This window comes from Cyprinodon tularosa, unplaced genomic scaffold, assembly GCF_016077235.1.
Source record: "Cyprinodon tularosa strain WSP-4 unplaced genomic scaffold, ASM1607723v1 ctg79, whole genome shotgun sequence".
Lineage (NCBI taxonomy): Eukaryota > Metazoa > Chordata > Actinopteri > Cyprinodontiformes > Cyprinodontidae > Cyprinodon > Cyprinodon tularosa.
The window spans coordinates 2,028,757-2,055,992 of NW_024039551.1; the positions used below are offsets into that span (position 1 = coordinate 2,028,757).

The 27,236-nt window shown below is 40.0% G+C and overlaps 1 protein-coding gene across 5 annotated transcripts in view; it reads left to right on the forward strand.

The window, feature by feature from the left end:
• The window catches only part of inpp4b (inositol polyphosphate-4-phosphatase type II B), a 259,571-nt gene that overhangs the window by 45,639 nt on the left and 186,696 nt on the right, over nt 1-27,236 (forward strand). For 4 of the 5 annotated variants that reach the window (XM_038271096.1, XM_038271098.1, XM_038271099.1 and 1 more), the window contains exons 3-4: nt 4,274-4,392; nt 21,079-21,195. In XM_038271096.1, the coding sequence (XP_038127024.1) occupies nt 4,274-4,392; nt 21,079-21,195 (236 nt within the window). Of the gene's footprint in view, nt 1-4,273; nt 4,393-5,429; nt 5,738-21,078; nt 21,196-27,236 lie in introns of those variants that run through there. The other variant, XM_038271100.1, reaches the window with a different exon arrangement.

A 27,236-nucleotide genomic window follows, 5' to 3' on the forward strand; every position in this document is an offset into this window, starting at 1 on the left:
TCCTTTTTTGTGATGATAGAAAAGCTGTAACCATAGAGATGACCATGTTTCCTGTTCAAGGCTACAGGTTTCTTTTACTCTAAGAACCCTGAAGCAATTTAAGTCTGACTTTAACAAGGAGATTGTAATGATGTCTGGCTGCAATGGAATCAGGTGGGGTTATTTGATTTGTATCCACAGACAAACTGTTGAGTTTGGAAGTTTTTTCATCCTCAACACTCAAAGCATTTAATTTCAGCTGATTTATGCAGAGCTAACCCACAACAAACAGAAAAAAAAAAAAAAAAAACATCAAGTTCATCTATGGAAATATTCAGTTTACTCAATCCAATCAGATGGAAGGATTCTAGTTAATTTAATTTATTAAAATCTGATCCTAGTTACAGAACAATGCAGTCCAGTTCAGTTCAAGGATAAAACTGATCAAAACCCAATGGACTGTATCACGTCACTGCATGTAGAAACAGCTATTAGACCAGATCATTATGGTCTATAATAGTACTAGGTTCTGATTGGTTTGCATTAAAATGTTTTTAGGATACCTTTAAAAAGGTTCTGGTTCAATGACCTGGCTTTAACAAAAGACAGGAGACAGAACATGGGTGGTTTCATGGGTTTCCTTGCTGGTGCTGTGGCTAAAGCCGGTTACCTTAGCAACATGTCACATAGAGAGAATTATCTACTCAGCTGCTTCTTGTGAAAAACTCTCAGTTTTAACATCCGTTCATTTCTGATAGTGGAAAACTTGTCAAGAATCCTCGCTTACGTAGTTTGTTCCATGGCGTCATTAACTCTGCAGCAATCCTTTATACTGAGCATCCATGTAGCGACAGTGGAGAAAAAGACTCAACTTCTACTACTGAGCAGAATCACAAAGGATGAATGTTAATTTGTTTTTTTCTACATGTCAGGTAGAGTGCTTTCCTCCCCCTACCTACTGGAACATTTGTAGGCCTCCTAGTATGAGCAGGGCTTGCCTCCTCCCCCATCCTATGCTCCCTGCTTATGAGAGGTGCCTGTGTCTGCTGGCATGCTGATGCTTCTCTGGGAGGCCTAGAACAGGCTGGGCCGAGTCCATTGTACACGATTCTACTCCCCGACATAATTTCTAATAAAGTTTGATACACACGTACAAAGTGGAACCTTATGGCAACGGTCATAATGGTCTTTTTGTGAAAGCAAAGCATATACAGTATGTTGCACTATCATCTAGCTCTGGGACATCCATTCCCAGAACTATATTGGCAAAACAGGAAACAAAAAAAGGAATCATAAAAGCATAAACACCAAAAACGGAGATTAAAAAGTATTTTCTATGTTTAATAAAAAAGTCTAATCATTAATGGCAGAAGTAGCTGCAGCTAACGGTAAAGACAAAAGATCTGAGTAAAATCTATGCCATGAATATCAGATCAGTTATTCAATAATTCAAAATATCTTAAAAGATTAATTTATTACAGTAAATCAGTTCATACAGAGAAAAACCTCAAATAGATAACACACAGGCTGAAGGTTTGCAGCTTTTATTTCTTCTAGTTCTAACTCACTTCTTATTCTTTATAAGAAAAATACATCAGGCAAGTAAAACTTTTATTAGAGAAATGCAGACACAGTTTTAGAAGACTACCATCATCTTCATTAGGATCCTTATCACAGTTTATTGAGTATGAGTTTTAAAGTTTTTTGCTAAATAGCAATGGGTCAAACTCATTACAGGTGGATTTGACTAGAACTTCCTTTATTTTTGAAAGTTGAAGGGGTCAGGGTTTTTTTTTTTTTTGGTTGTTTGATAAAAGGTTCTTTAAAAAGATTCCAAGAAGCATTAAAAGAGGCTTTTCTTTACAGCTCTGCTTCTTGTGGTGAAGTTCGTGAGAATTGCTCATTAAACACTGGCTTTATTTGTGCTGCTGTTCTTTTAACCACTGAGAAAAGAAACCCGGAGTGTGGAAAACTTCTCCTCCTGTCAGATGGTGTGTATAGTTGTTTTCTCTATAGGTGAGGGTCGATTTGCCTGTTTGGAAAAACAACTGAATCAGGTGGAAACTTTAACCTGTTGTCTTGATTTAGTGTAAAAAAAAAAGAAAAAAAGGAAAGAAAAAAAAACACACATCATCTGGATTTATCCCATTTAAAAGAAATATGTTGGTGAATCCAAGCTAGTTTTCCTTTTTTTAGAGTAAAGTTTGAAACCAGCTCAACACCTGGATAGATGCCAAGATATAGACCTGGACAAAAAAAGCACAGCTCTCTGATTAAACCCAGCTTGTTTCTGGGGATGTTCTGTATCTACAGTATATAAGATGCCAATTAAAGCACAGAAACCTACTGATCTGACATGGCTGACTGAACATCCCTGGTAGCGGTTCCTCTCAGGCAAAGGTGAGCACAGGAGTCACATTGTCTTTGTTTATTTGTATTTGTGATTATTAAAAAAAAACTATAACCATAGTGATGACCGTGTTTCCTGTTCAAGGCTACGGGTTTCTTTTTCGCTAAGATCCCTGGAGTAATTTCAATCGGACTTAAACAAAGAGATTGTAATGATGTTTTGGCCACGGTGGAATCTGGCGGGATTATTTGTCGAATGGAGTTTTAGTGAGTAATTGTAACCGGGTTAATTTTGCAGTAATAGCCTTCAGAATTAAAACCCAAACTTTTAATCACTAGAAGTACATTAACAATCTGTGCCATTCCTAATTCCCTCTTACACTCTCAGCCAAAACAGTCTCTTTGCCAAATTCCTAGCTCTTTGGAACACGGCAGTTACTTTCCTCTAAGCAAAATTTTGGTCATCCATGTGAGCACGTTTACATCTTATTAGAACCAGGAGTTATTGATTGCTGAGGGTGGACCTTTGTCCTTAATCAGCTCATGGCGCTAAATGCAAACCTAAATGGGAAAATCTCAGCTTTCCCTACTTAACAAGGCCCATCCAAATACTGACCAATCACACAACTTTTCATGAACACACTACGAGGAACAGAGTTCAGCTCAGACATGTTCAGAACAAGTTTGGAGAACCCTGAAGAACCCACGATTGTGCAAACAACTAAGAGCATGCTCAACGCTTCCTTTCTCAAATGGGTTGTGGTATGATGACCTCATTCTTGGAATTTTTCAACTTTATTCTCGTATTATTACAGTTTTATAATGTTACAACATTATTGTCATAATGTTATGACTATATTCTCATATTTAAAAAAGAAAAAATATTTATCTTGGCCCTAATACTTCTTGGTAGATCACAGGCTACAAGCAGACTGTAATTCAAAAATATTGCTGCATCAGAAATAAGTTTACTGAATCCTTCCCTGCATGTGTCTGAAGAGCATCAGTGAATCCTTTTTGTGTATCACCTTTGTCCTGTTGCAAATCTTTACTCTGCATTTATCTTTATGCAAACTCGTTCCGCTCCATGCAGGGATGTTTAATTGTTAATCATTAATTATTTATCATGAATTAAAACCACAGTTGTTAAAATTAAAGTCATTTTTATTTTATTGGCAGTTTATGGTCAAAGATGCACATGTTGCTTACTATGCTAGTACTTTGTTGTTGTTTTTTTAAGTTTCCTTACATATAAACAGAGTTAATAAAACAGCTTCACCTGCAGCCGGTGGTGATGTTCCTTTCCTTTTCCGTGAGCTTGGTGTGACATCTTCCTCTTCCCTGTACTGTTTTGAGCCCTCACCAACTCACATCCTTTATCGGAGCAGCTGTGACGGCAGTAAAGTCTGAGGGTTTAGAGGTTAGGGTGGAGTTTAGATCTGGGCCTCGCCGTCTCTGGAATCTGAGCGACAAGCGGCTTTTGATGTCAGAAATGAAAGCCCTAATAAAACTGATATCTCACTGCCAGGAGGAGCTCTGCTTGTCTGCCTGCATTTAAACCAGAGCTGATGCAGCCATTGTTTATCTCTGGGTCTATTAATGTCTCCACAGCATTTTTCTGTTTTTGTGGAGAAAATCTACTCCACTGTTCCCCTCTGCTCTGTGCTGAAACTGATCCTGATTTCCCAGTCATTTGACGTTTAATGTGACAAAAGATTATCATAAACTAATGTTGGCCTCTTTTGTTATTGCTTTTATCTACATTTATTCTGTCATATTTAGTCATTTGTGACAGAATGTTGTGTTATTTTTCTCTCTTATGCACGTATCATAAAGGATTATCTTCTATCCGTCACCCTCTTCCTCCTCTTCTCATCTACTTTTTTTTATCTCCTCTGCCTTCTACCTCTCGACTCTCCCTTCCTCTCCCTCTTCCTCTCTGTAGCCTGTAATGATCTGGCGGCCTCGGGCAGAGACAGGAAGCCCAATGCTTTTGTCCAGGTGGCTGTCATAGATCCCCAGAGGCAGCAGCTCGTCTTCCACGCCTGCACAGAGATAGTGGAGGTAAGGCGTTCTCCTTAGCTGTCTGTGGCCTTTTGATGTATGTTGCTTTTCCTTACTCTGTCGTCCAACCTCCTATTTTGGCATCTGTCTCACTGATGTCTTTAAAGCATTCATGCCACTAACTTTTCCTCATTTTCTGTAAATGTAGTAAGAAAGATCAGTGAATATAGAGCCTAATTTTCAGCCAAAAGAAGACCTAATTTTAAAGGCTATGGATTCTTGGATCTATCACTCTGTTGTACTTTTGGCTGCACAGCTTGACTTCATCTGCAGCTTCTGATCAGCTGTCTATCCAGATTGGCCCGAATGGAATTTAAATAAATCAGCTATGATACTGCCACCACCATGCTTCACTGTATTATGATGTGTGCAGGATAAGTTATTGGTTATTATACTTTATTGGGAAGACAAGTGGACTGTCCGTCTGAAAGCTGTGGCTTTGGTCTCAGCCAAGTTGCTCATAAATCTGCATATCAGATTTTGGATTTGTAGACGTTAGAGAATGTGATAAACAGATTGCTTTTCTAGGTTATTTACAGCTATGTAACTGATCCTAATTACCCTGATGTTGATTTGTAGGTATGAGATTTAAAGGGGTAAATACAGGATGAAACAACCCTATACTGAGTCACCAAATTAGCCCAGTTAGCCAGCCTCTTAAAGCTACGGGTGGCACTGATTTTAGCCAGGGCAACTGTATGCCGCACTTTTCAGACCATTTCTGAAATCTTTATCATCATGACATGTACCCCCCCATCTGTACTCTGTTTGTTCTGCCACATAATATCTGAATAAAAGATGTAAAGGTTCTGATTGGACCTGGACCGGGTGGAATTACCTCTTCAAAGCTCCCTGCATGTGGGTTTGACCAGGGCACTTTCCTCCACTGGTGTCATGCTGCTGCTAAGGCAAATGCCACACGTTTCCTTCAGACAGCAGCAGCTGCCCCCGTCCCACTGTGGAGAACACACCCCCCCCCACTCACCACTCACACACAGACATGTGTGTGCTCCAGTTCTTGGTCCTCCTCTCTCACATGGGGCAAAGTTTCCAGACGTATGAAAGGGAGACACTATGTTCCTCCTAATTGAGTAAAGTTTAATGATACGGACCTTTTCCTTCAGAGGCCGATTTTAGCTGCCTTTCCTATTTGCTGAGGGAGCAGCAGCGTATGTGTTTTTGTTAATGCGTGTGTGGAACACAGGATGTGGTGGGATACTGTATGCTGCCTCAGACTGCTCCGCACACATTGAATGCCACTGGAGTTCTCATTTCATAGCTGCAATGTTCTGGATGTGGAGCAGGACTTGAGAATATGGACTGCCTTCGACTTCACAAAAAAAGGGTATGTGATCACTCTGCTTTGTTGCCAGGAGAGCCCTGGAAATGAACCTTACAGTGTAAAACTTCTCCCTCAAGCGTATCCCACTTTATCAAACGCTGTAAACGGAAAAGCTGATATTGCAGCATGAAAATGTTCTTTCTTTTAAGAATTTAAGAAGAACATTTTATAGTAAATCTTCAATTTTTAAAGTGTTTTCAGCTAAAATTAACTTTCTTTGGGGTGTAATTTACTGTTTAAAGCAGTCAGAGAAGACGCTGTGTGTCTGAAAGGGTTTGTGTTTCTGGGTTGATCCGCTGTAGCCCCGCTGCCACTTGTCTTCCTCCTGTTGTCACATTCCCAGGAGGCCGACTCTCAGCAGCTGCTGGCGGCTTTGCCGGATACTTGAGTGCGCCGCTGCAGGAAAAGCTTCAGTATCAGTCACACTCATGTGATTGGCATATTATTGGGAATCTGCGTCCTCTGTTTTATTAAGATTTGATTTAGAAGATAAATAATGGAAGATGCCAGCTGTCCCATCTCATTCACGAATGCTGAGACTGAGTTGGAAGGAAACTAACAGAACATTTTGATTAGTTTTCGTTTGAAGATGGCAGCTTTTTTTGTTAAGTTAGTAAAACTACTATGTTTTATTCTAGAAATGTTATGTCCCCTGGCTTGGTCTCGGGTTTTAAGGGATGAACATATAATTAGACAGTTGAGCAGAAGACAAAATGGCATTTGAGATGTCTTTTTCCTGTCCTATTTTGAGTTCTTCTCTACAAAAACTGATTCAGGCTTCAGTGAAAGTCCAGGAAACATAAACAAAATAATGATAAAAATAAAAATAAAACATAAACGTACCTAATAAAAAAAAAACATAATATAAAATTGGACAAGATAACCTACCTAACATGCACATAAACAGGCAAATCTGGGGTTAAGCTAAAAGGTAGCTCTCCACATCAAAGCAGTCTGACCAAGTTTACAGTACAAGAGGCTGTTCAGCAAGCATGGCTCTATGACAGTCAAGTGGCCAAGGTGAATTAAATAATAGTCTGCAGGTTGCTGATTGGCTTAACCCCTAGAACCCTACAGACCCACCGGTTGCTGCTACGTGACCTCGTAATTTTAACAAACCCCCAGTATTGATGTAAAAAACACTTTGGCACAGTTTGGTGACATTTTTGGATAAATGTGCCAAAATGGCCCCTCCGCCTAAGAAATTTCTCACTAATACCATTCTAAAATAAATATGATTCATCTGATTGAGTCCAAATTTGGTATATTTTTACACAACATTTAGATTTAAAAGTGTGTACTACTTTTTTGTGCTATAAATAATATTTTGGTAGTGTTTTGCAATGTTCATTTCAAAGAAAATTTTGGCGAGGTTCAAAAAATGCAAAATATTTTGTATTTTGTCCCTAATATTTCAGGCAGGGTCAAAGCTACAATGGTGCTGACACCAGAAAACCATTCTATGACATCTTACCTTTACAGAGGTACCAAAAGTTTCTTCTTAAATCTAATAGCTGTGAGGCTATAAGTGATTTACTTTTTGTCAGGCAGAAATGTATTTATACCCCCTTAGGGTGTAAGAGGTTAAGACCGAGAATGCAACTTCCAATCTTGTAGGCACAGCCTAGAACAGATCAAGGTGTTACTTTAATGTAGAACAAAAAATTCCACATTGGGAAGTGAGGTACATGGGATGATTACACAATAACTTTTCATCCTATTTTATTTCAAAGCAGGCAAAAGCTTGTGCATTTTTTAAATTCAATCAAACGGGAGAAAACTCAGTGTGGAAATTCTTCTAAAAGCTTTCACTTTTTAGGGAATTGCATCAGTTTTTATCATGAATTTGGTGCACGTGCAGGGGTCCTCCACCTTTCATAGCATTCACAGTGAAGCAAGTCTACGGCTGTCCCTCACAGAAGCATTCAGATGTTAATTCTTCCAGGTCTAGACTACAAGTATAAAATGCTATTGTCAGTTTTATTGTATTTTTTCTCTGATGGTCCTATTTGATTGTTAAAGAGGATTATAAACAAGTTCATGCATTAACACAAAAAACAAAAAAAAACACCTGAAGGTAGGATAAAAGAGCTCTTCTGGTGTCTCAGTAAAACCAGCTTTAAATTCTAGTGGTTTGATATAATCTGAGCTAGAGGGAGCATGAATGTATTGAATAGAATGGGCCCCAGAATGGAGCCTTGGGATGCAACAGGTGAATTTAGTAGCTCTGAATTAAAGTTTTTTTTTATTGTCTATGTTTGCATACACATAAGTAAAGAGTGATCGGGAGCTGATCACCCTGAAAATTTGTCATGCCTGCCAGAATATTCTCATCTGATTCTGCAGCATCAGAATTAATTTGTCATCCAACTGAGAGTCGCATGTAAACACTTCTGACAATTGCGTTAACCTGAATTGCGTAATCTGACCTTAATGCGCATGTGCATCCAACGCTAACATAACATCTCTTGCCACCTCACTTTGACAAGCTAGATACTGTCAGACAATTCAGATTGCAAGTTTATATATTATGACAATTTTAAGCAACCTTTGCATCAGAGCAACAAAAATCACGTGTTGTTCCCCAAGGTTCCATCTTAAGGCTCCTTCTAGTGAATATATACATTCCCCCAGGTCAAATCACTGGGATTCAAATGTATTTATTTACAAAGATTCATTCATATCTATGTTAAACATATTTCAGTTAAAAACTTAACTAAGCTAATGAAACTAAAATTAAATACCTTCTACTATATGTACAAAGAAAAAAAAGGCAAATGAAAATGGTTCAAAATCATCATCTTCCTCTTATTCAAAACCAGGTCTTTAGGGCAGCAGTCTCAGCAGAGACTCGCAGATTTCCTTCTACACAGATTCCTCCTCCAGCTCTGCTGGCAAAGGCCTGAGGCACTCCTAGTCTAGCTAAGAGACTTAGTCCCTCTGTGGTATCCTGGGTTATCCCCTGGGCCTCCTCATGGTGGGATGTGCCTGGAACACCTCCTAAGGAAGGCGTCCAGGGAGCATTAAATCAAGATGTTTGATCCTAACCAACTGATTGCTGTGGATGTGAAGAAGAAGCGCCTCTACTCCGAGCCCCTCCCAAATGGCAGTTTCTCACCCTATTTCTGAGGGAGAGCCAAGCCATCCTGCAGACAAAGTTAATTTCAGACGCTTTTATCCAGGATATCGTTCTTTAGCTCATGATCCAGATTTCATGATCATAGGTGAGGAAAGGGATGTAGACCAGAAAATCAAAGCTTTGCCTTTTAACTCAGCTCTTTTCTCATCTTAACAGACTGATATAGACTAGTGCATCTGCATTATAGCAGCAGCGTCAACAATTCATCCTAAGGATGATCTATCTCTGGCTAAGTTCTCCCCTCACTTGTGAAAAGGACCCCAAAAAAGAACTCTTCCCCTTAAGGCAGGAACTATCCTCCAACATGGGGCAAGCAACAGTTTTCTGGTCCAGAACCATTGGATAGGACTTCGAGAATCCCACCCAGGCTTCTTCACACTTGACTGCAAACTGCTTCAGTGCATGCTTTAGGTGTTAGCATGAGGGAGTCAGAAGAACCACATCATCCACACAAACCAGAGTCCCAATCTGCTGGTCCCCTTATTTGACACCCTCCAGCCATTGGGAGCACCCATAAAGGTCCTGAAAAAGACCAATGACAGAGGGCAGCCCTGTCAAAGTCCAACATACACCAAGGACAGGTCAGACTTAGTGCCAGCAATGTAGAACAAACTCCTGCTCTGCTTGCACAGAGCCCAGATGCCTCATAGTAAAGGGCCGGCGACTGTGGTCTGCTGGGGCACCCCCCACCGGGCACCACAAGAGACTTGGTTGAATGAAGTTCAAAAAAACGCATGTGGACTATTTTGGCAAACTTCCACAAACTCTGCCGCCCTCTGTCAGATGGTGTAGAGCTGGTCCACTGTTCCACACTGCTTTTCCTGAAGCCAAGGTTCTACTATCAGCCGAACATTTGAACACCTTGGCCATTACGCACTTTGGCCTGCCAAGTCTGTTTGGTTCATCCTCTTCAAGGGTATCCAGCTCACCACCAAGTCATGATCGGAAAACAACTCTGTCCCTCTTTTCACCTGAGTGTCCAATACTTGCAGCAGAAGGTATCAAGATACGACTACAAAGTCATTCAGTGACCTCTGGTGTAGGGTGTAGTGGTACCAGGTGCACTGATGGACATCGTTATGGTTGATTACGGTGTTAATTGTGGACAATTCATGAGTTGAACAGAAGTCCAATAATGAAACACCATTCGACTTCAGAGCTGGAGGTATGTTCCCTTTTGATCACTCCCCTCCATGTGTCACTGGGGTCCCAGTGCCCAGATAACCACAGAAGTTATGTTTTCAGGGGCTTAAATGACCCTAGTAGGGTCACCAAATGCAGACAGGCTCTGGATGATGGGTCAGTCACAGAGTGGTTAAAAAAATAAACGCATGACCACAAAAGAATCAAGGCAAATTACGTTGCCCGGTCAGGCAAACCCGGAACACAATCCTGGAGCCAGACTTGGAGTTGGAAGTTTGTTAGCGACTGCCTAGTGTTTGAGTTCTTCAGTGTGGGACCCAGCTGGGCCCAGCCTGTTTTTTTATGTTTCCAGTTCAATTGTCTATTATCTTTTTTCCCTATCTTTTTTTAATCCGTTTCTTGTGCTGCTGCTGCATATGCATGGTCCCATTCCCTGTAATCATAGCCCCCCGCTATCAACGAACAGTGTCTGAATATTATCCAGTGGTCTATTTCTAGCGTTATACTCCAGCTGAGCTGCTTGGAATTTAACCAAATCTGGGAGTTTGAGGAGGCAAAAATATAAATAAATCAGTTTGCTCGTGATAATCAACCTTATGAGCAATTCTTTGCCATTGTTCAAAATTATATCTGTGGCACTACCTCTGAATCAAGTCAGACCCAAAGATAGGCTTTACTCTCCTTTTTCCTTTTTTATATTAAATTATTTTTCACAACTTGTAAAGCAAATGAAAACGGCAGACAAACAAAACATTATTGACGAAATCTGTGGGTAAAATATAGAGACAGTAGGGGTAGACACTTTTTAATGTTTGTTGTTTTTGTAATGAAATATTCAGATGTTACCGGATCACATTTTTTCTTAGTAAAGAAGTTTGTAAATTCATAGCAGCTCCTGGTAGAGTGAAGCTTAAATGCTACAAACAGGACATGTCTAAAAGTAATTAACTCTCAGTAATTCCAGTTACGGTGTAAAGCTACCCACTGGTAGCCTGTTTGTTTTAGAAGAGTTTCTGCTTCAAGAGACCTCATCAAATCAGTGGGTCATTAACAGGACATAATCAAACCATTACAACATGGTTTGTTTCAGTAGAGACTCATTTAGAGGACCAGTGTTGGACACAGCTTAATATGTCCTTAGATTCATAGAAACATGCATGTCTTAGTGTGGATAATGCCCTTTATTCAGCTGTGACTAATATGTAAAGGATCAGTAATATGTCACAGAAATGTTCTTTATGTTTCTCAAATGTGAATGAGTTATTACTCCCTGTTTAGTCCATCTGACACCAAAGAAATGGCAGCATGTTTTTTTGCCAAACCCTAATACGTCTCGACTGGAAAATCCAACTCCTACAATGTGGGCAATGGGTCCAGGAATGCTGGAACTTGATGAGTATTTGACGTCAAGCAGAGACAGCCAATGAAAAATCTTTGATGTAATGCAAGTTAAGTCAAGCAGAGATCCATGTGCTGAAAGTCCTGTCTGTGTGTTTGTATATACAACCACGAATGAAGCAGGGGGAAAAAAACCCAGAGAAGGGAGACTCAGTAGCTTTACTTCTTCCTCTAATCATACCCAAGCACACACACCCTGTTAATGGCCTTAAATTGGTTGTCCCTCTGCGGATAGCAGTCTGGATGGACAAAAAGACCAGAGAGAGGCAGCTGACTCCCATAGCATATGCTCACCACTCGTATGACAGGCTGGTCTACTTCCCGGGTAAATGGAGACAGGCTTACCACTTTAGCTCATCTCAGCCCATCAGCCGCACTAAGAAGGTTCAGTCACCACTGAGGCTGCCAAGCATGCTGGTAAGTCTGAATGAGGCCTATTCAGTGTGCCAGTGAGAGCAGCAAATGTGTGTGTACCTGCACTTCCTCTGGTGTAACAGCCCAGTCTGTCTTTTCTCCAGTGTTTGTGCTGCTGATAATACCCTGATTCCAGCTCAAAGCCGTTGGTTACACTGAGTCTGTACTGCTGTGCTGAATCTGGCTGTGTGATGTTAGAGCTCATAAACCACATGAGTTCATGTTTGGATGAGAAAAATGGCATCAAGGAAACTATTAGCACTTCTAGAGACGCTGAAATTAGTTTCCCTCTCCAACAGGTCATGGAGAATTCCTGAGTTATCGGTTTGCTCTGTGCTGCTGTGAGTTTTCTACAAATGTGCAGAGGTGTTCATAACTAAGTACTGTGCTGCTGTGGAAAAAAGTTTCTTCTCTCACTGCTGGTAAACTGATAAATTATCGTTTCTGGCAATGCCGTTAATACATGACAGAGAAAACTTAACATTAGGTCTTTTTACCGGCCAGAACATAAACTCAAGTGGAATATTCCTGATTAAAACTTCAGGGGGCTGGGGAAAAAAAGAAAAGCAAGGTGTGAACCCCCAAACCTTGCCCAAGAAGACAGACGCAGATCAGGGACCATGACTAGGGCCCTAACTGATACAGTCTAATTATTAGAGACTTAAGGAAAATGCCCAAACCAGTGTTGTTTTCATCAATGATGACGATCACCAAATAATTTAGTTTACGGTCCTTTTTTTCATGACGATAATGAAACTGAAGAGCTAAACGTGGATCTTTGATGACTAAAGCATTACTAGTCATTGGTTTGAGGTTTTGTCAATGTGACGAGACTAAATAAATATTAGCAGATGGTCAGTCAGATGCTTAAAATGCATCGTGGTGCTGTAATCTGCTAAGCAGTATCAGCCGTGCTGCTGCATCCTGTTTGGTCATGCAGCCCACCTGGATTGCAGTGGTGCTCATTTTGCATGACTACAGACGGATCATGGCAGCAGCGGAGAAAATAACACAGAATTGTCCGGTACTGCGCCCTGAATTCTTACAAATTCTGCTCTTCCAGTGGTTCTTGTGCAGAAATCTGTCTTTGCCCGCATAGCTCCGACTGCACTTAAAGCTCCACAATGATGGTTCACTCTCAGCAATCTTGGTGTTCCTGCTTTTGCTACTTGATAAACTATATTTTGCTGATCATCCTCTGCCAAGCTTAAAAAATCCCTTTGTCTAGTTTTCAATATTTTATTTCTTCCAGCTCACAAGAGGTGATCCTAAACATTTCTACAAAAAATTTCTACCAAAAGGAATCCTTAAATTATATCCAAAGCAAATATTTCATGCATACTGTTTGTTTTTGGATAGAGAGCCAAGTAAATAGTTCTCATAGTTCTCGTTTCTATTAAAATATGATATACATTTTTCCTTTTATTGTCATTAAAACATTTTCAAAGTATATATATAACTTCTAAATGAAATCGACACATTGACTTAAAGGATTTGAGCTATCTTGGGAAAAATCTTCTACTAAATGGGGAACATAAGAAATAGTTTTTGATACAGATCTTTTCAGCAGGACCTGAATGTACCTGCATGTTTCTGAAGTTCTGTTTAATTTGGCTAAATAAAGCCTTCACTGCACATACAGTATACCTTGACGGCATCAAGTAATTTCCATTTCTTAAAGGGTAAAATATGAGATTTTGTTGTTTAGGATCGTGCCTTAATTTACCAAATTAACTTGAACTCTTTTATTTTTGAAAAAGTGAACAATGAATGTGAGCTCGTTTTCATCTGTGTGAAGTGAACTTCACAATAAAATACAAAGCAGTTGTCAAATGCATTTCAAAACGTAAAACACTGACCGAGTCCCAAGCTAGACCTAAATGCCATTGGGATATTGTTTCTGAAAATAAGGACACTTGGGGAGGGTCACTGGACCGCAGCGGTCATTGAAACGAGCCATCACCTCCGGGGTTGGTCCGGAGCCAGCCGGGGACGGAGCGACCAAACCTGACCCGGTGACAATAGCTGTGACAGTAGTCCCCCGCTGGGTCGACCAAAATCCCAGACGATGTTGAAATTCCCACCGGACATTTTTTTAGGTTTGGAAAATAGGACATGTGTGGGAAAAAGTGGACGTCTGGTCACCCTATTGTGGCATGAAGCTAATCATGCTAGAAAATCATCCAACTTCCCCAACAATGAGTTCAGGATTCCCGCGGGTCCTTAAAAAGTCTTAAAAGGCATTGAATTCTTCAAAATAAAACTAAGGCCTTAATTGGTATTAAAATGTCTTAAATCAGTCTTTCGTAGGTCTTAATTTTTAAAACATCATAAATAGGATTATTTTTATTACGATTTATTTTTGTAATCTAAATAAAACGTTAAAATTGACATTTTTTTTTTCATTTAAAAAAACGGCTCGCCATTATTGGTTCCGTCCCGATAGTGGAACCAATAAAAGCGTTGTTGTGGCCGGGAGATTTGGGAGATGCACCATTAACTTTTTACCAGGGAATAAACATGAGGCACAGTGTATTTTGTAGTGTTGCGCCGATGCCATTTTTTGGCCCAGATACCGATACCCGATAACTGGCTGTGCAGTATCGGCCGATACCGATACCATAATAATGTAAAATAATTTCCATCATGGCTTTGTCAAGCTGCTGCCCACCTTTGTGAAGCAGGAAAAAGTCTAATACAAAGTGAATCCAGTAGAACTTTTTATTGCCTACCAGGAGTGGGTGACAATAGTTGAATAAACTTATGGCTCTCAAAATGGTATCAGTGCCCTATTTGTTGGTACTCGCCGATACCGATACCACCATTTTAGGGCAGTATCGGGGCCCCGTCCGATACTGGTATCGGTATCGGTGCAACACTAGTATTTTGTGCAAGAAGTCATTCAAGCTCGGAACGATTTAGGGAATTAGGGCAGTGGAGTCACATGCGAAGCACGAAACAAAGCATCAAAATGGAGTTACCGAGAAACAGCCGGTATTTCTCGGTTTTAGTTCCACCCTTGTCTCTGCAAAACAAAGTTTGTAAACTCAGTTAAATAATTGTTAAAATATATCTGTCATTTGTGTGTTTTTAGCTTTCTTCCTGTATGGGAAGCTTTTCAAAATTTGAAACATTAGTGCAGTGGTTTATGTTAGAATAAATCTTTGGGTTAAGTTGTCGCAAGCAGGTTTTTTCTTGTGTTTCTTGTGAATTTGGTCTTAAATTTTTTTTTTCAAAAAAGTCTTGAATTTAACTTGCCTTATGCTGTAGGAACCCTGGAGTTGTGGCTGCAAAAGGTGGCACAGATAAAAGTTTTAGGGAATAAAATACTTTTCTAGGTAACCAGAATAGCTTGAGCCGATTTGTTTCAATTTCTTTCAAACCATCATCTGTTAAAAAAAATGCATTTTGTTTCATGTTATCTGATCTCATATGAAAATTGATGTGATGATCTGAAGCAGAATCAGTAAGGGTTCAATACTTTTTGACATTCCTGCCTGTGTAGCTTGGAGAGGTACTGTGTCTTGCCTGGGCCTAAAGATTGCTGAGAATGCATCAGTGTGTTGCTGATAAATAAAACTAGCTCACAGCTCTAATAGGCTGCTGTGTTGAAACATTGTGCTCATTGAAGGAAAGCTTTATTCACTCCCACCGAATAAATGAAAGCAGTGTGAGAGATGGCCCACTGAGGTGTTACTGTAGGTTGCCTTACAGTGAAAACACTTTCTTTCCTTCAGATGTTTAATCTTCTCTCATCTTTCATGGTTTTGCTGTGGGTGTAAATAAAAGCACTTTCTAAATTCTTTCTTGATTTTATTTAGCTGTTAACCACATTTAAACCTGCATGGTCTCTGATGGGTTAGAAAAAATCATATCATTATAATAACCATAGTTGTTTTAAAATGCTAAATCATTTTTTACATCATTAGTTTTTGTCATTAAATGGAATTAGGCTGAAACCAGATTAATTACCACAGTGCTAATATTTCACATGAGACCTGCTGGTATTTGTCTCATGGGGGATTTTTTCATGTTAAAGCATTTATGCAAAAACTCAGCTTCTGTTTTTTGGACGGGGTGTTTCCTTACATCTCGACTCATTAAGTCCCCCAACCAGTCTGTCCCCATACGGTCCCAAAGGACAACATGCTGGAGACGCCCATCAGAGTAGGGCAGCGGAAACGGATGCCCCAATGTAAACACAAAGGCTTTGGTCTTGTACAAACACTCTTTTAAGCTGCCTAAGAGGTTAGCAGTGACAAAACCTATTGCTGACCAAATGAACCCACTTCTCAGAATTTCTAAAAGTGTGTTTCCTTCCACCTTTTACCTTTGTTATTATAAAACAGAAATGTTTTCGGTAGAACGATTAAACATTGCAGATTTTTAATCTGGCCTGGTCACAAAAACTATAAGGAAATGGTCTTTTTTTGTAGTTGTTTTTTTTTTTCCATGGTCCTTTTTGCCTTCTAACCTCTCTTTATTTCAGACCAAATCCAAAGCATTTTATGAACAATAGATTTTCAGCCTTCTAAATTGCTAAAATACCGTGATTTAATTGAATACCAAATTGCAGTATTCATGTTCAAAGTAAGACATAACCTATTCCCAGGGAATATACAAAAGATGTTCTCTGAAAGGGAGGGAGGGTACGATTTAAGGGGAAGGGGAAATTTTAAGACTAATAGATGTAGAACAACAAGGAAAAGATTATGTTTATCAATTCATTGAGTTAAATTGTGGAAAAAACTAAATGAGAATCTAAAGCAATGCCCAAACATATTCCTTTTCAAAAAAATGTACAAAGAAATTATTTTCAGAAGGTATAGAAAAGCATTATAGAAAGTTTTGTTTGTGTTTTTTGTTTTATTTGTATATATATATATATATATATATATATATATATATATATATATATATATATATATATATATATATATATATATATATATATATATATATATACTGTATGAGGGTATTTGTGTATAAATATTTATGTATGTATATGTGTAGGTAAGTGTGTATATATATGGATATATATAGTAACATATTTATAAATGTTACAAGAATTAAAGGGGTAGGAGTACATAAGTTTTACTTCTTCCTACTCCTTTTCGCACATGTAATAGAGGTATATTAACTCAGGAAAAAAAGGTACCTTGTTTGTTGTTTCTCTCCCCAATGATTTTAAACATTGTTTTATTTGTTGTTTTTTTTTCTCTCTCTCCTTCTTGCATGTTCGAAATAAAGCCTCAGTGAGAGTACAAAGAGTAGAGGGGAGAACAGTTTCGGGAAAAAAAAGCTTGAATTTTGTTGTTTTCAATATGAGAAGACTGGAAAAGGTTTCAATAATGGTTACTGAAGGAGGAAAGTAAGGAGGTATGAGTGTGGATTTTAAAATACCTGCAAAGCTATTTATTGCTCTGGAATTTGCTAAACAGGTTAGGACATCAAACAGCTTGGCATTTTATACATATTACTGCTGTTTGTTCAATACCATATTCCATTATTTTCAGTCCAAATGTTCTTGTTTTTTATTTGCCATAAAGAAAATCCTGTGAAAATAACTGCTTTCATAAGTCAAGTATTGTGTCCATTTGGGTCTTACTGTATAAATTCAGTTGTTCTGCGAAACCGCAGATGTAGTATGAAAGATCAAATAACACAGCAGATAGCTGGGGGATAAAGTTATATAAGTATTCAAAGCATTTTCAGGATTTTAAAACCATGTCATTTAAAAATCTTCACAGAACATGGATCGTACGGAGCCCCTCTGATGACATGGTCAAAAAAAATGTTTAATTGTGGCCACGAAGTAGTATTTCGCGGCCACGCAATAAGTTTAACGTGCACACGAAATACTTATTAATAATATCAATAAATCCGCCCTGTTCTCAGGCTTATGTTAACTGTAATGACTTATCTTGGACAGGCTGCTATGTAAACGGGCCTTTAGTCCTTCGTTTAGCTATGCTGCGGTTGTTTACACTATGCCTTTTCCACCTAAAATGGCGTCTTAGCAACAAATGTCACGTGACTGGCGGAGACTGACTGGGTAAGCAAATCGAGCGCGCCTTAGACCTTAGAGAAGGCGCGCTCGATTTGCTTACCCAGTTGTCCAGGAATTATATTAATATTATTAACAAGTATTTCATGCGCACGTTAAACTTATTGCATGGCCACGAAGTAGTATTTCATCCGCACGAAATACTACTTTGTGGCCACAATTAAAAATTTTTTTTGACCATGTCATCAGAGGGGCTCCGTAGGATCGTTCTCTGGAAATGACATAAAAAAAGACACATGAAAACTTAAGGATTAAACAGCTTTTTAAAAACAAACTCTCAGTCAATAGTTGTTGTGTCATTGGGCAAGTCGGTTCAACCTTACCGGTGATTGTCATAGGGTCGGGTGGCAGCAATTGTTTGGCAGCTTGTCAGTGTGCCCCAGGCCAGCTGTGGCTACATTATAGCTCTCTTAGCCCAGCTGACTAGACTTATTTACATGGGCATTAGTCTATCTACTAAGATTCAGACTGTCTTGTCCAACACAGACTGGTGCAATCACAGCAGAGAGGCAGAAGTTAAGGCGTGCACCCGAATTACCCATAATGCAACAGCGGTTTTCTGTAGTAATAACAAATTAAGAGCTGCAGTTGAAGGACACAGTTTATGGAGTCCTGCATGAGCTGGATATATATATTTTTTTTTAATTCAAAAACTGTCTGCTGGGAGTGCTTTTGAGACACATGTTTAGTTCTTTGATTGGTTCTGACCTGTATCTGCTGATCCTGGTTGTGTTTCTGTTTGTGTTTGTTCAGTCTGAAGAGCTTTAGAGTCCTCAGACTTGATAAAGCCCTACATGTTAAGATGCATTCACACCAAACATTCTACAGTATATTCTGCCTGCAGCGCGGTGAGTTGACCACTCTGCACCGTGGACCCTGTTATCAAACATGAGGAGCTTAAGCTTCTTACTGTATCTGTTTCCAGTTTGAACCCAAAATGGAGGCCTGGGATTTTAACAGGCAGGTGGCAGAATCTTGTTTTTCTGTGGAAAGCCAAACAAAGCTGCCAGTGTTGATGTCTATTGGTTCAAGAAACGATAATGAAACCAGTTTGAAGAGTACCAGCACCTACTCCAAGAGCTGCATCTGGATGACGGTCCGATTTGGCTGTCCTTCCTTTTATCTAGCCGGGCAGAAGGCACCAATGCCGGGGAGTGGCTGCAGCTGACCAGGGTCTGTGCTAAAGCCAACATTATGGATGATTCTTATGTTGTTTTAATGATTCAACAGTCCTTAAAATAGTTTTTTTTTAAAGCCACATAAAACCTCTGGAGAGCATTCCTTATTTAATTCTTTGTCAACATCATTTTTCTCTATATTCCAATTAGACTGAAAGAGCTTTGTCTCATCTGAACTTCTTTAACATATGACACCCAAAACCGTAGTTATTTCAGTTCTCAATGCTATGACAATGCAGTGAGAGCGGTGTCTAGCAGCTTCACCGCTCTTTTACTGCACTATTTTCATAAGTATTCTATGTAAATCCACCGCTGTGGCTGCAGACACGGTGTCCCATACAAATGCACCATTAGACTGAATCTGCAGGTTGGTCAGTTGTTGAAAACAGTTTTTTGGGAGATTAAAAGGTAATACACTGTCACAGATGTGACATACCTAGACAAATTTTAAGTTATATAGGTAACAATGTTAGTTATGGAACTTTAAAAAAGGTTTTAACGAGAAAATGTGTTTGAGAAGAACTACTGTTTCCTCATATTTGTTTTGTCAACTCTTATTTTTCACAAAAAATGCAGATTTGAAATCGTCAACATTTTTCTGTTTTCCAGATTGAGTTTGGCAGATAAATTTTTTTTCAAGCTCTGTTGCACAGATCACATTCTCTTCAGTTCTTGGGGTGGACTTTCCTCTGCAACAAGCAGCGACTATGCATTTCTATTTGTCTGCATCGACGTTAATAGCAACATTTTGCTGGTCAAGAGCTTAAAAGCAAGAGAATGCAATCTGAACAACTCAATCTGAAAATCTTTTGATTGAAAATTGTTTTTAAGAATAGTTTTTGTTTTATTTCCAAGAAACATTTTCCTTGCTTTCAATGATGAAATGAAAGGAAGGTTCTCTGAAATTAGACAAAATAATTGTTTATATTGTGTGGTTCCATTAAAATATACAAGAAACCTGTTTAAACTTACAGTAGCAGCCATTCTGACTCCACCTGAATTGCAGGGTCTGACCAGGAGAAAACGCTTCTCTTTAGATTTTACTGTCCACAAATTATTAGATGCTTAAAAAGGAATTGAAGGGGACAGCCAAGGACCAGCCAAGGACCCATCAAGGAAGGTGGGGAAATTTTGAATGGCTACTACTGTAATAGAAAGATGAATGGAGTAGAAGATCAATAGACGGATCGGAGTGGCTTCCATTGCCTTATAATGCAGATGCTTCACCCGTCTGTCGTGGCTCTGATTTACCGCACGGCCTATGTTCCTACCCTCACCTATGGTCATGAACAAGATCCTGGATACAGGCGGCTAAGATTAGCTTCATCTGCATGGTGGCTGGGCTCTGCCTTAGAGATGGGGTGAGGACCTCAGTCATCAGGGAGAGGCTCCGATTAGAACTGCTGTCCCCCACATCTGGAGGAGTCAGCTGAGGAGCATCGGACCTCTATCCCTGCTGCCCCCTGGACCCCTCCCTCTTAAACAGGAACTTCCCACCAAAAGGATGAAAAGGGGACGACCCAGGAAACCATGGAGGGACTGTCTCTCTGCTGGCCTGCAGCGCCTCAGGCTTCCCCCAGTAGAGCTGGAGGAGGTGTGGAGGAAAGTCTGATACTGCTACCCTAAAGACCTGGTCTTAAATAAGAGAAAGGCAATGAGCACAAGTAGAAGGAAAGAGTATTGCAGGTAAATGTTAGGCATAAGATATATATTTTTTAAATCATATTCCTCTATTTAATTAGGATATTAATCTAATCGCGAATCTGTGGCATCAAAGTTGATCTTCTGTCAGTATACATAGCCTATTGCAAAGGCTTACCACTGTAGTTACACCATATAATATCTATTCATATAATTTCTATTTCCCACTGAAATGAGGGAGCTTTTTAATCACACATTCATGTGGTGATTAATAAAATTTTTCTTCTTTATGAACACGTGTACAGCTAAACAGATGAGCAAGCAAACACATGTAAACTGCGTCACCTTTTTTCCTCTCCCACAGGCAAACAAAGACCCGCTCTTTCTGACGGGGGTGACCTTCCCTTCAAAGTATCCTGACAGCCGAGATTCGCTGGTCAAACTAACTGTGTATGACGCAAAAAACAAGAGCCAGGAGTCGGTGAGTAAACACTGATTAATCTCAGTATGGATGCACTCTGTGTTTGGCAGTTGATCATCAAATTAAATGCATTCTAAGTTAGCTTCAAAGCTGTCTTAATTCAGTTTTCAGTTATACTAATAAGATAAAGAATCTTTAAAGATTAAAGATGATTGTGACGACTTCAAAAAGCTTTAAGAAATATGGGTACAGCAGGTTGCAGGAAAAGAAATTCTGGATGTTTCAAGACTTTTGAAATAAACTAAACTTTGAAACCTCAGTATCTTTTAATCTGTCCTTCGGATTTGTAGATTGTCCTGTTATCTAATCTGTGATAATCTTTTCTTGCACTAACCTCTACCTGAGAAGGTTATTCAGGTAGAGCTTCTAACCTTAGTAGTGGAAAAATCCCCAGAGGCTGGCCTGTTTCAAGCAGCTGCTGCTGGTGATTCCCAGTGACAGCTCAACGTCTCTATATGGGGGTCTGTGTGGCTCGGAAGGCGAAATAATTTAAGGAAGGAAGGAATCTTATTCTTGATTAACTGACTGGCCACACAGACGGTGTTTTAAGGTGGACTTTCTCACTTAAAAACATATTAAAACTACTTTTGACCAACTTATCACAGCAAATTTAGCAAAGCCACTCTCTGCCATTGAACAAAGGAGCAGCACAAGCATCAGATGCATCTGTACACACTTTATTGCACACGTCTGATTTTCATGTGGTCGAGCATCAAAGATGAAGCAGCAGATGCTTCTTGCTGCTTAAACTGCACGTGGTTTGAATGTAGCATTAGTGTGGGTGTGGTTTCCATAAAACCAAGATTTTAACAGCTTGTTTTAGACTCTCAAACATATGGGTCTTATGACTAGGAAGAGTTCATCATGGTTGGGCTGTCTGTCAGACAAAGTGCTGGGCCAATGTGGGGGCAGACCACACAGCTGAGCGGTAATTCCCTTCTTTTTGATATTAACCACCAGTACACACATAAAAAGAAGCTGCTTTGCTTGTTACTACACTAATTTACCTTCAGGTCCCACTTGGGATTCCATTTTATTTCCTAGTATGAAACGGTTCTTGACTTTTCACATAAATTTTTCTCCATGACCGCCTGAAGTCCCTATCCACATAAAACTTTTAGAATATGAATAATAAATGGACTTTATGTTAATAACAATGTGCTCATTCTATAACTATTTACAATTATTTCGATAGAACTCTAGTGCTCTGTCCATAGAAGTTGAGTTTATTCAGGGCTTCTGCAATATTCAGGGGACTCTCCATGGGATCGTCAATGGATCAGTTCATTTATTAGTGGAGGGATCGGTCAGTGGATCCGTTCATTTATTTATAGAGGAATTGGTCAGTTTATCTATAATTTATTTCTTTAGGAATCGTCCGTGGATTGGTTCATTTATTAGTGCAGTGATAAGTCGATTGTTCAGTTCTTCTATTAGTGCAGTGATTAGTCAATGGATGGGTTCATTTATTTGTACAGGGATCGGTAAATGGATTGGTTTATTTATTAGAAAAGGGAACGGTCAATGGATCAGTTCATTAATAAGTGCAGGAATCAGACAATGCATGTGCAATGTGATCGGTCAGTGGATCGGTTAATTTATTAGTGCAGGGATCAGTCAGTGGATTGGTTCGTCTATTAGTGCAGCGATCGGTCAGTGGATCGACTTAACTAATTGTGTAGTTATTATTCAATGGATCTGTTCATCTACTAGTGAGGAGATTATCAAGGGATTCCTTCTTTTATTAGTGTAGGGATTGTTTCAGTGAATCGATTCATCTCTTAATGCAGGGATCACTCAATGGAATGGTTAAACTATCAGTACAGTTATCGGTAAATGGATCGGTTCATCTACTAGTGAGGAGATTGTTAAGGGATCAGTTCATTTATCAGTGCAGGGATCAGATAATCTATTGGTGGGGCGATCGTCAATGGATCCGATTATCTAATAGTGGAAGTATCGGTCAGTGGATTGGTTCAACTATTAGTGCAGTTATTAGTCAATGGATCGGTTCATCTACTAGTAAAGAGATTGTCAAGGAATTGGTTCTTTTATTGGTGCAGGGATCGGTTCAGTGGATCAGTTCATCTATTAACGCAGGGATCAGTCAATGGAATGGTTAAACTATCAGTGCAGTTATCGGTAAATGGATCTGTTCATCTACTAGTGAGGAGATCATTAAGGGATCAGTTCATTTATCACTGCAGGGATCGGTTCAGTGGATCAGTTCATCTATTAATGCAGGGATTGGTCAATGGAATGGTTAAACTATCAGTGCAGTTATCGGTAAATGGATCTGTTCATCTACTAGTGAGGAGATCATTAAGGGATCAGTTCATTTATCACTGCAGGGATCGGTTCAGTGGATCAGTTCATCTATTAACGCAGGGATCAGTCAATGGAATGGTTAAACTATCAGTGCAGTTATCGGTAAATGGATCTGTTCATCTACTAGTGAGGAGATCATTAAGGGATCAGTTCATTTATCACTGCAGGGATCGGTTCAGTGGATCAGTTCATCTATTAATGCAGGGATTGGTCAATGGAATGGTTAAACTATCAGTGCAGTTATCGGTAAATGGATCTGTTCATCTAATAGTTAGGAGATTGTTAAGGAATCAGTTCATTTATCAGTGCAGGGATTGGTTTAGTGGATCAGTTCATCCTGTATTTCTACACAAATGTATTACATTTCAAATACAGTCCTTTTTGCTTTGTTTGGTCATCAGAGTGAAATTGATAGGGTCAAAGCACTGTTCTGTAGTCTGACAGAAGACTGATGGGAAGGTGAATTTGACCTGTTTCAAAGTATTTGTAAAACGTCCCCCTTTTTAATTGATACACCGTTTAATTAAACTATTTCGTGTAGATGTAGAGCTTCCATTGACACAGCAATGTCAACTTTCCATTCGATTTTTCTTCCACGGAGGAAATCCACTGATGTTCAACATAAGACTGTTTCAGAAAACAAAAAACTGTTAATTCCAGTGAAGAAGCAGTTTTTATTGAAAGCTTTTCTTTAACCTGTCTATCTGTTCTCAGCATAGTTCAAGCTGCAGAAAGGTCAGATTCTGTTTTAAAAATCGGACCAGTTGGCATGGTTACACAGCATTCAAAACATCAACCTCAGTATTCTCTTCATTGTTCCGGAAGCTTCTGCTGTGAAATCTAAAATTTCTGGTAAAGGTAAAGCTCGCCTTCTATTTTGTGATGTTAGAAAATCTGACAAGTGAGAAGACACAATTGAAATAATATAACAAAATAAAGATGTATTAAAAATGTAAAAAATGTGACATAATGCATCAAATCAGATATTATAGTTTACATAAGTTTATATGATCATGTATGACATACATCAAATCAGTTTATGATACAATATTAGATCACATTGTATCACAATGAAAAATATAATGCAACCGTTTTAGGCATTTACTTAATTATATTTAGTTACTTTAACAGAATTGTTTAATGTTAGCAGGGAAGAAAACAACTGTAACTGAAAGTAACTAAATATGATAAAATAAATGCAAAAAGCGGTTGCATTATTTTTTTTCCAGAGCATTATTTATGTTACAACATAAAGCATCAGGGGATCTACAGCACATGACTTGCTATCTGATGCCGTACAGTGATCTATAACACATGATTGATTATATTCATGACACAGTGAGCTATTTGGGGCAGTTTTATGAGCAGATTTCTCTCCAGTCTGCCTCAGCTTGAGTAAAATTGATTATTTGTCTTCTCTTTGTCCTTCACTGTTTGTGTGAACTTATATATTTCTTTCTAATTCAGAGTAGTGCTGAAAGAAAACAGAACATTTCACTCCAGCTTTGGTTTTAGATTTGGGACTCAAGCCTGAACCAAAAGTCTGACATACTCCTTCCTATTGAGAAGTTTTCTTCTCTTCTCTCATTTCCTGATTCCCTGCTGCCTTCAAAAATAACGTTTGAATGATGCGTTGTCTCATGGCCTCCTGCAAACCTAAGACATAAAACACAGTCTTTCATAGTAATTTCAAAAATCGCTCTGTGCGGTGCCGCTGCAGCACTTGAAAAATCATCCTTTCCCTTTTTTTTCCTTACACCAGAGCTCCTGAGCTGTGGTTAGCTTTAGATTTTCTGTGCTGTGCTCTGCTGGACACATTGGTCTCATTAGAGGCTCTTTAAGTGACACAGGCGTGACCCTGAACATGAGCTGGTGCAAGGCATCATCCTCCTCTGGCTTCAAGTGGAAGATCAGAAATCAGCCAGTCAAGACCCACTGATTTCCTCTTGTATTTTTCATTATTTATAGTCCTTTGTAAATGTAACATGCAATTTAGTTGTATTATGAAAGCAAAATAGCAAAAATAGCTGTGGTTTGTCAACTGGCAACCCTCCGACATACATTGGTCTGCTATGGTATACTCTGTTTATTTGTGTCAATGATTTTTTTATTTTACCTCATAAACCTATACAAAGTAAAGAATAATGTCCATATTTAATTTAATAAAGGCCGTCTTTGAAGAAGCTTAATTAAAATTTGAGCGGGAGAGGACACTGTCGTCAGATGAACTAACTTAGAGTCTGGATGGAAACGCTGCTGGTTAGAAAACAAAACCCAGAGCGAGGCAGCATCAAGCTGAAGGATACTTTTTCAGCACTGGTCAGAATCCTGGTAGAGACCTGCTGGATGCTGCAGAAGGCTTCTCGGACGTAAAACCAAAGCCATATTGACTCCTACTTTTTGGAAAAAAGCATATGGAAAACTGTCCAGACGTGCAAAGTCTTCACTTATATTTTTCTGGAATGACCGGATGAATTAAAAAAATTCACACCAAAGATTTCCGGTCTCACAGTTTTCTCCCTACTGTGTCCAGGTTCTCCCTTAGAGATACAGTAGGGTGGGGAGCTCAGTCATCATGGGAGGACTCAAAGTAGAACCGCTGCTCCTCCACGTCGACAGGTGCCAGTTGACTCCTAGACTCCTCCCTGATGAAGTGTTCCGGGGATGTCCCAGAGGAAGACCCAGGACAAGCTGGAAGGGCTATGCTTCTCGGCTGGCCTGGGGACGCCTTGGGGGTTTTCCCCCGGTGGGAAACTGAAACCTTTAAATTTCCTGCGGGAGAGGGTTTTTTGCTGCTAACCCCAAACGACCCGACCCGCAAGGCGGAAGAAAATGGGACGGTTAAAATGGGGGATGGATTGGGTGGATGGATGGATGGATGGATGGAGGATGGAAGGGCGGTGGTGGATGGAAGGTTTGGGTGGGAAAGGACGGAAAGGGTGGAAGGATGGGGTGAAAGGATGGACAAATGGACCCCGGGGGGTGGGCGGAAGGATGGGAAAGGATGGATGGGGTGGTTTGGATGGGGCGGATTTGGGTGGGAAAGGATGGATGGTGGAGGAAGGGGTGGAGGAAGGACGACGGATGGGGCGGGGTTTTGGGGGGAGGATGGGCGAATGGGGCGGTGGGTGGATGGATTGATGGGCGAATGGATGGAAAAAATAAATGGTGGATGGATGGTGGACGGGGAAAGGAAAAGGACGGGTGGGCGGAAAGGATGGATGGGGTGGATGGATGGTGGATGGATGGATGGGCGGGACGGATTGGGGTGGATGGAAAAGGAGGATGGACGGGTGGGCGGAAAGGATGGATGGAGGAAAAGGCAAAGGATGGAAAGGGGTGGATGGATGGAAAGGATGGGTGGATGGTGGATGGAATGGATGGACGGACGGACGGACGGGGTGGGGTGGATGGATGGGTGGGGCGGGGCGGAAAGGAAAGGGCGGGTTTGGGTGCCCGGGTGGGGCAAATGGACCCGGGGGGGGTTTGGGTTTTTTGGACGAAAAGGAGGTGGATGGAAAGGATGGGCGAATGGGGGTGGGGGGGTTTTGGATGGGAAAGGATGGATGGGGTGGTTTGGGTGGACGGGATGGATGGATTTAATGGATGGATGGATGGATGGATGGGGTGGATGGCCGGAGGGACGGATGGGGTGGGGATGGCGGGAAAGGAAACCGGTGGGTGGATGGGGTTGATGGGGGAATTTTGGGTGG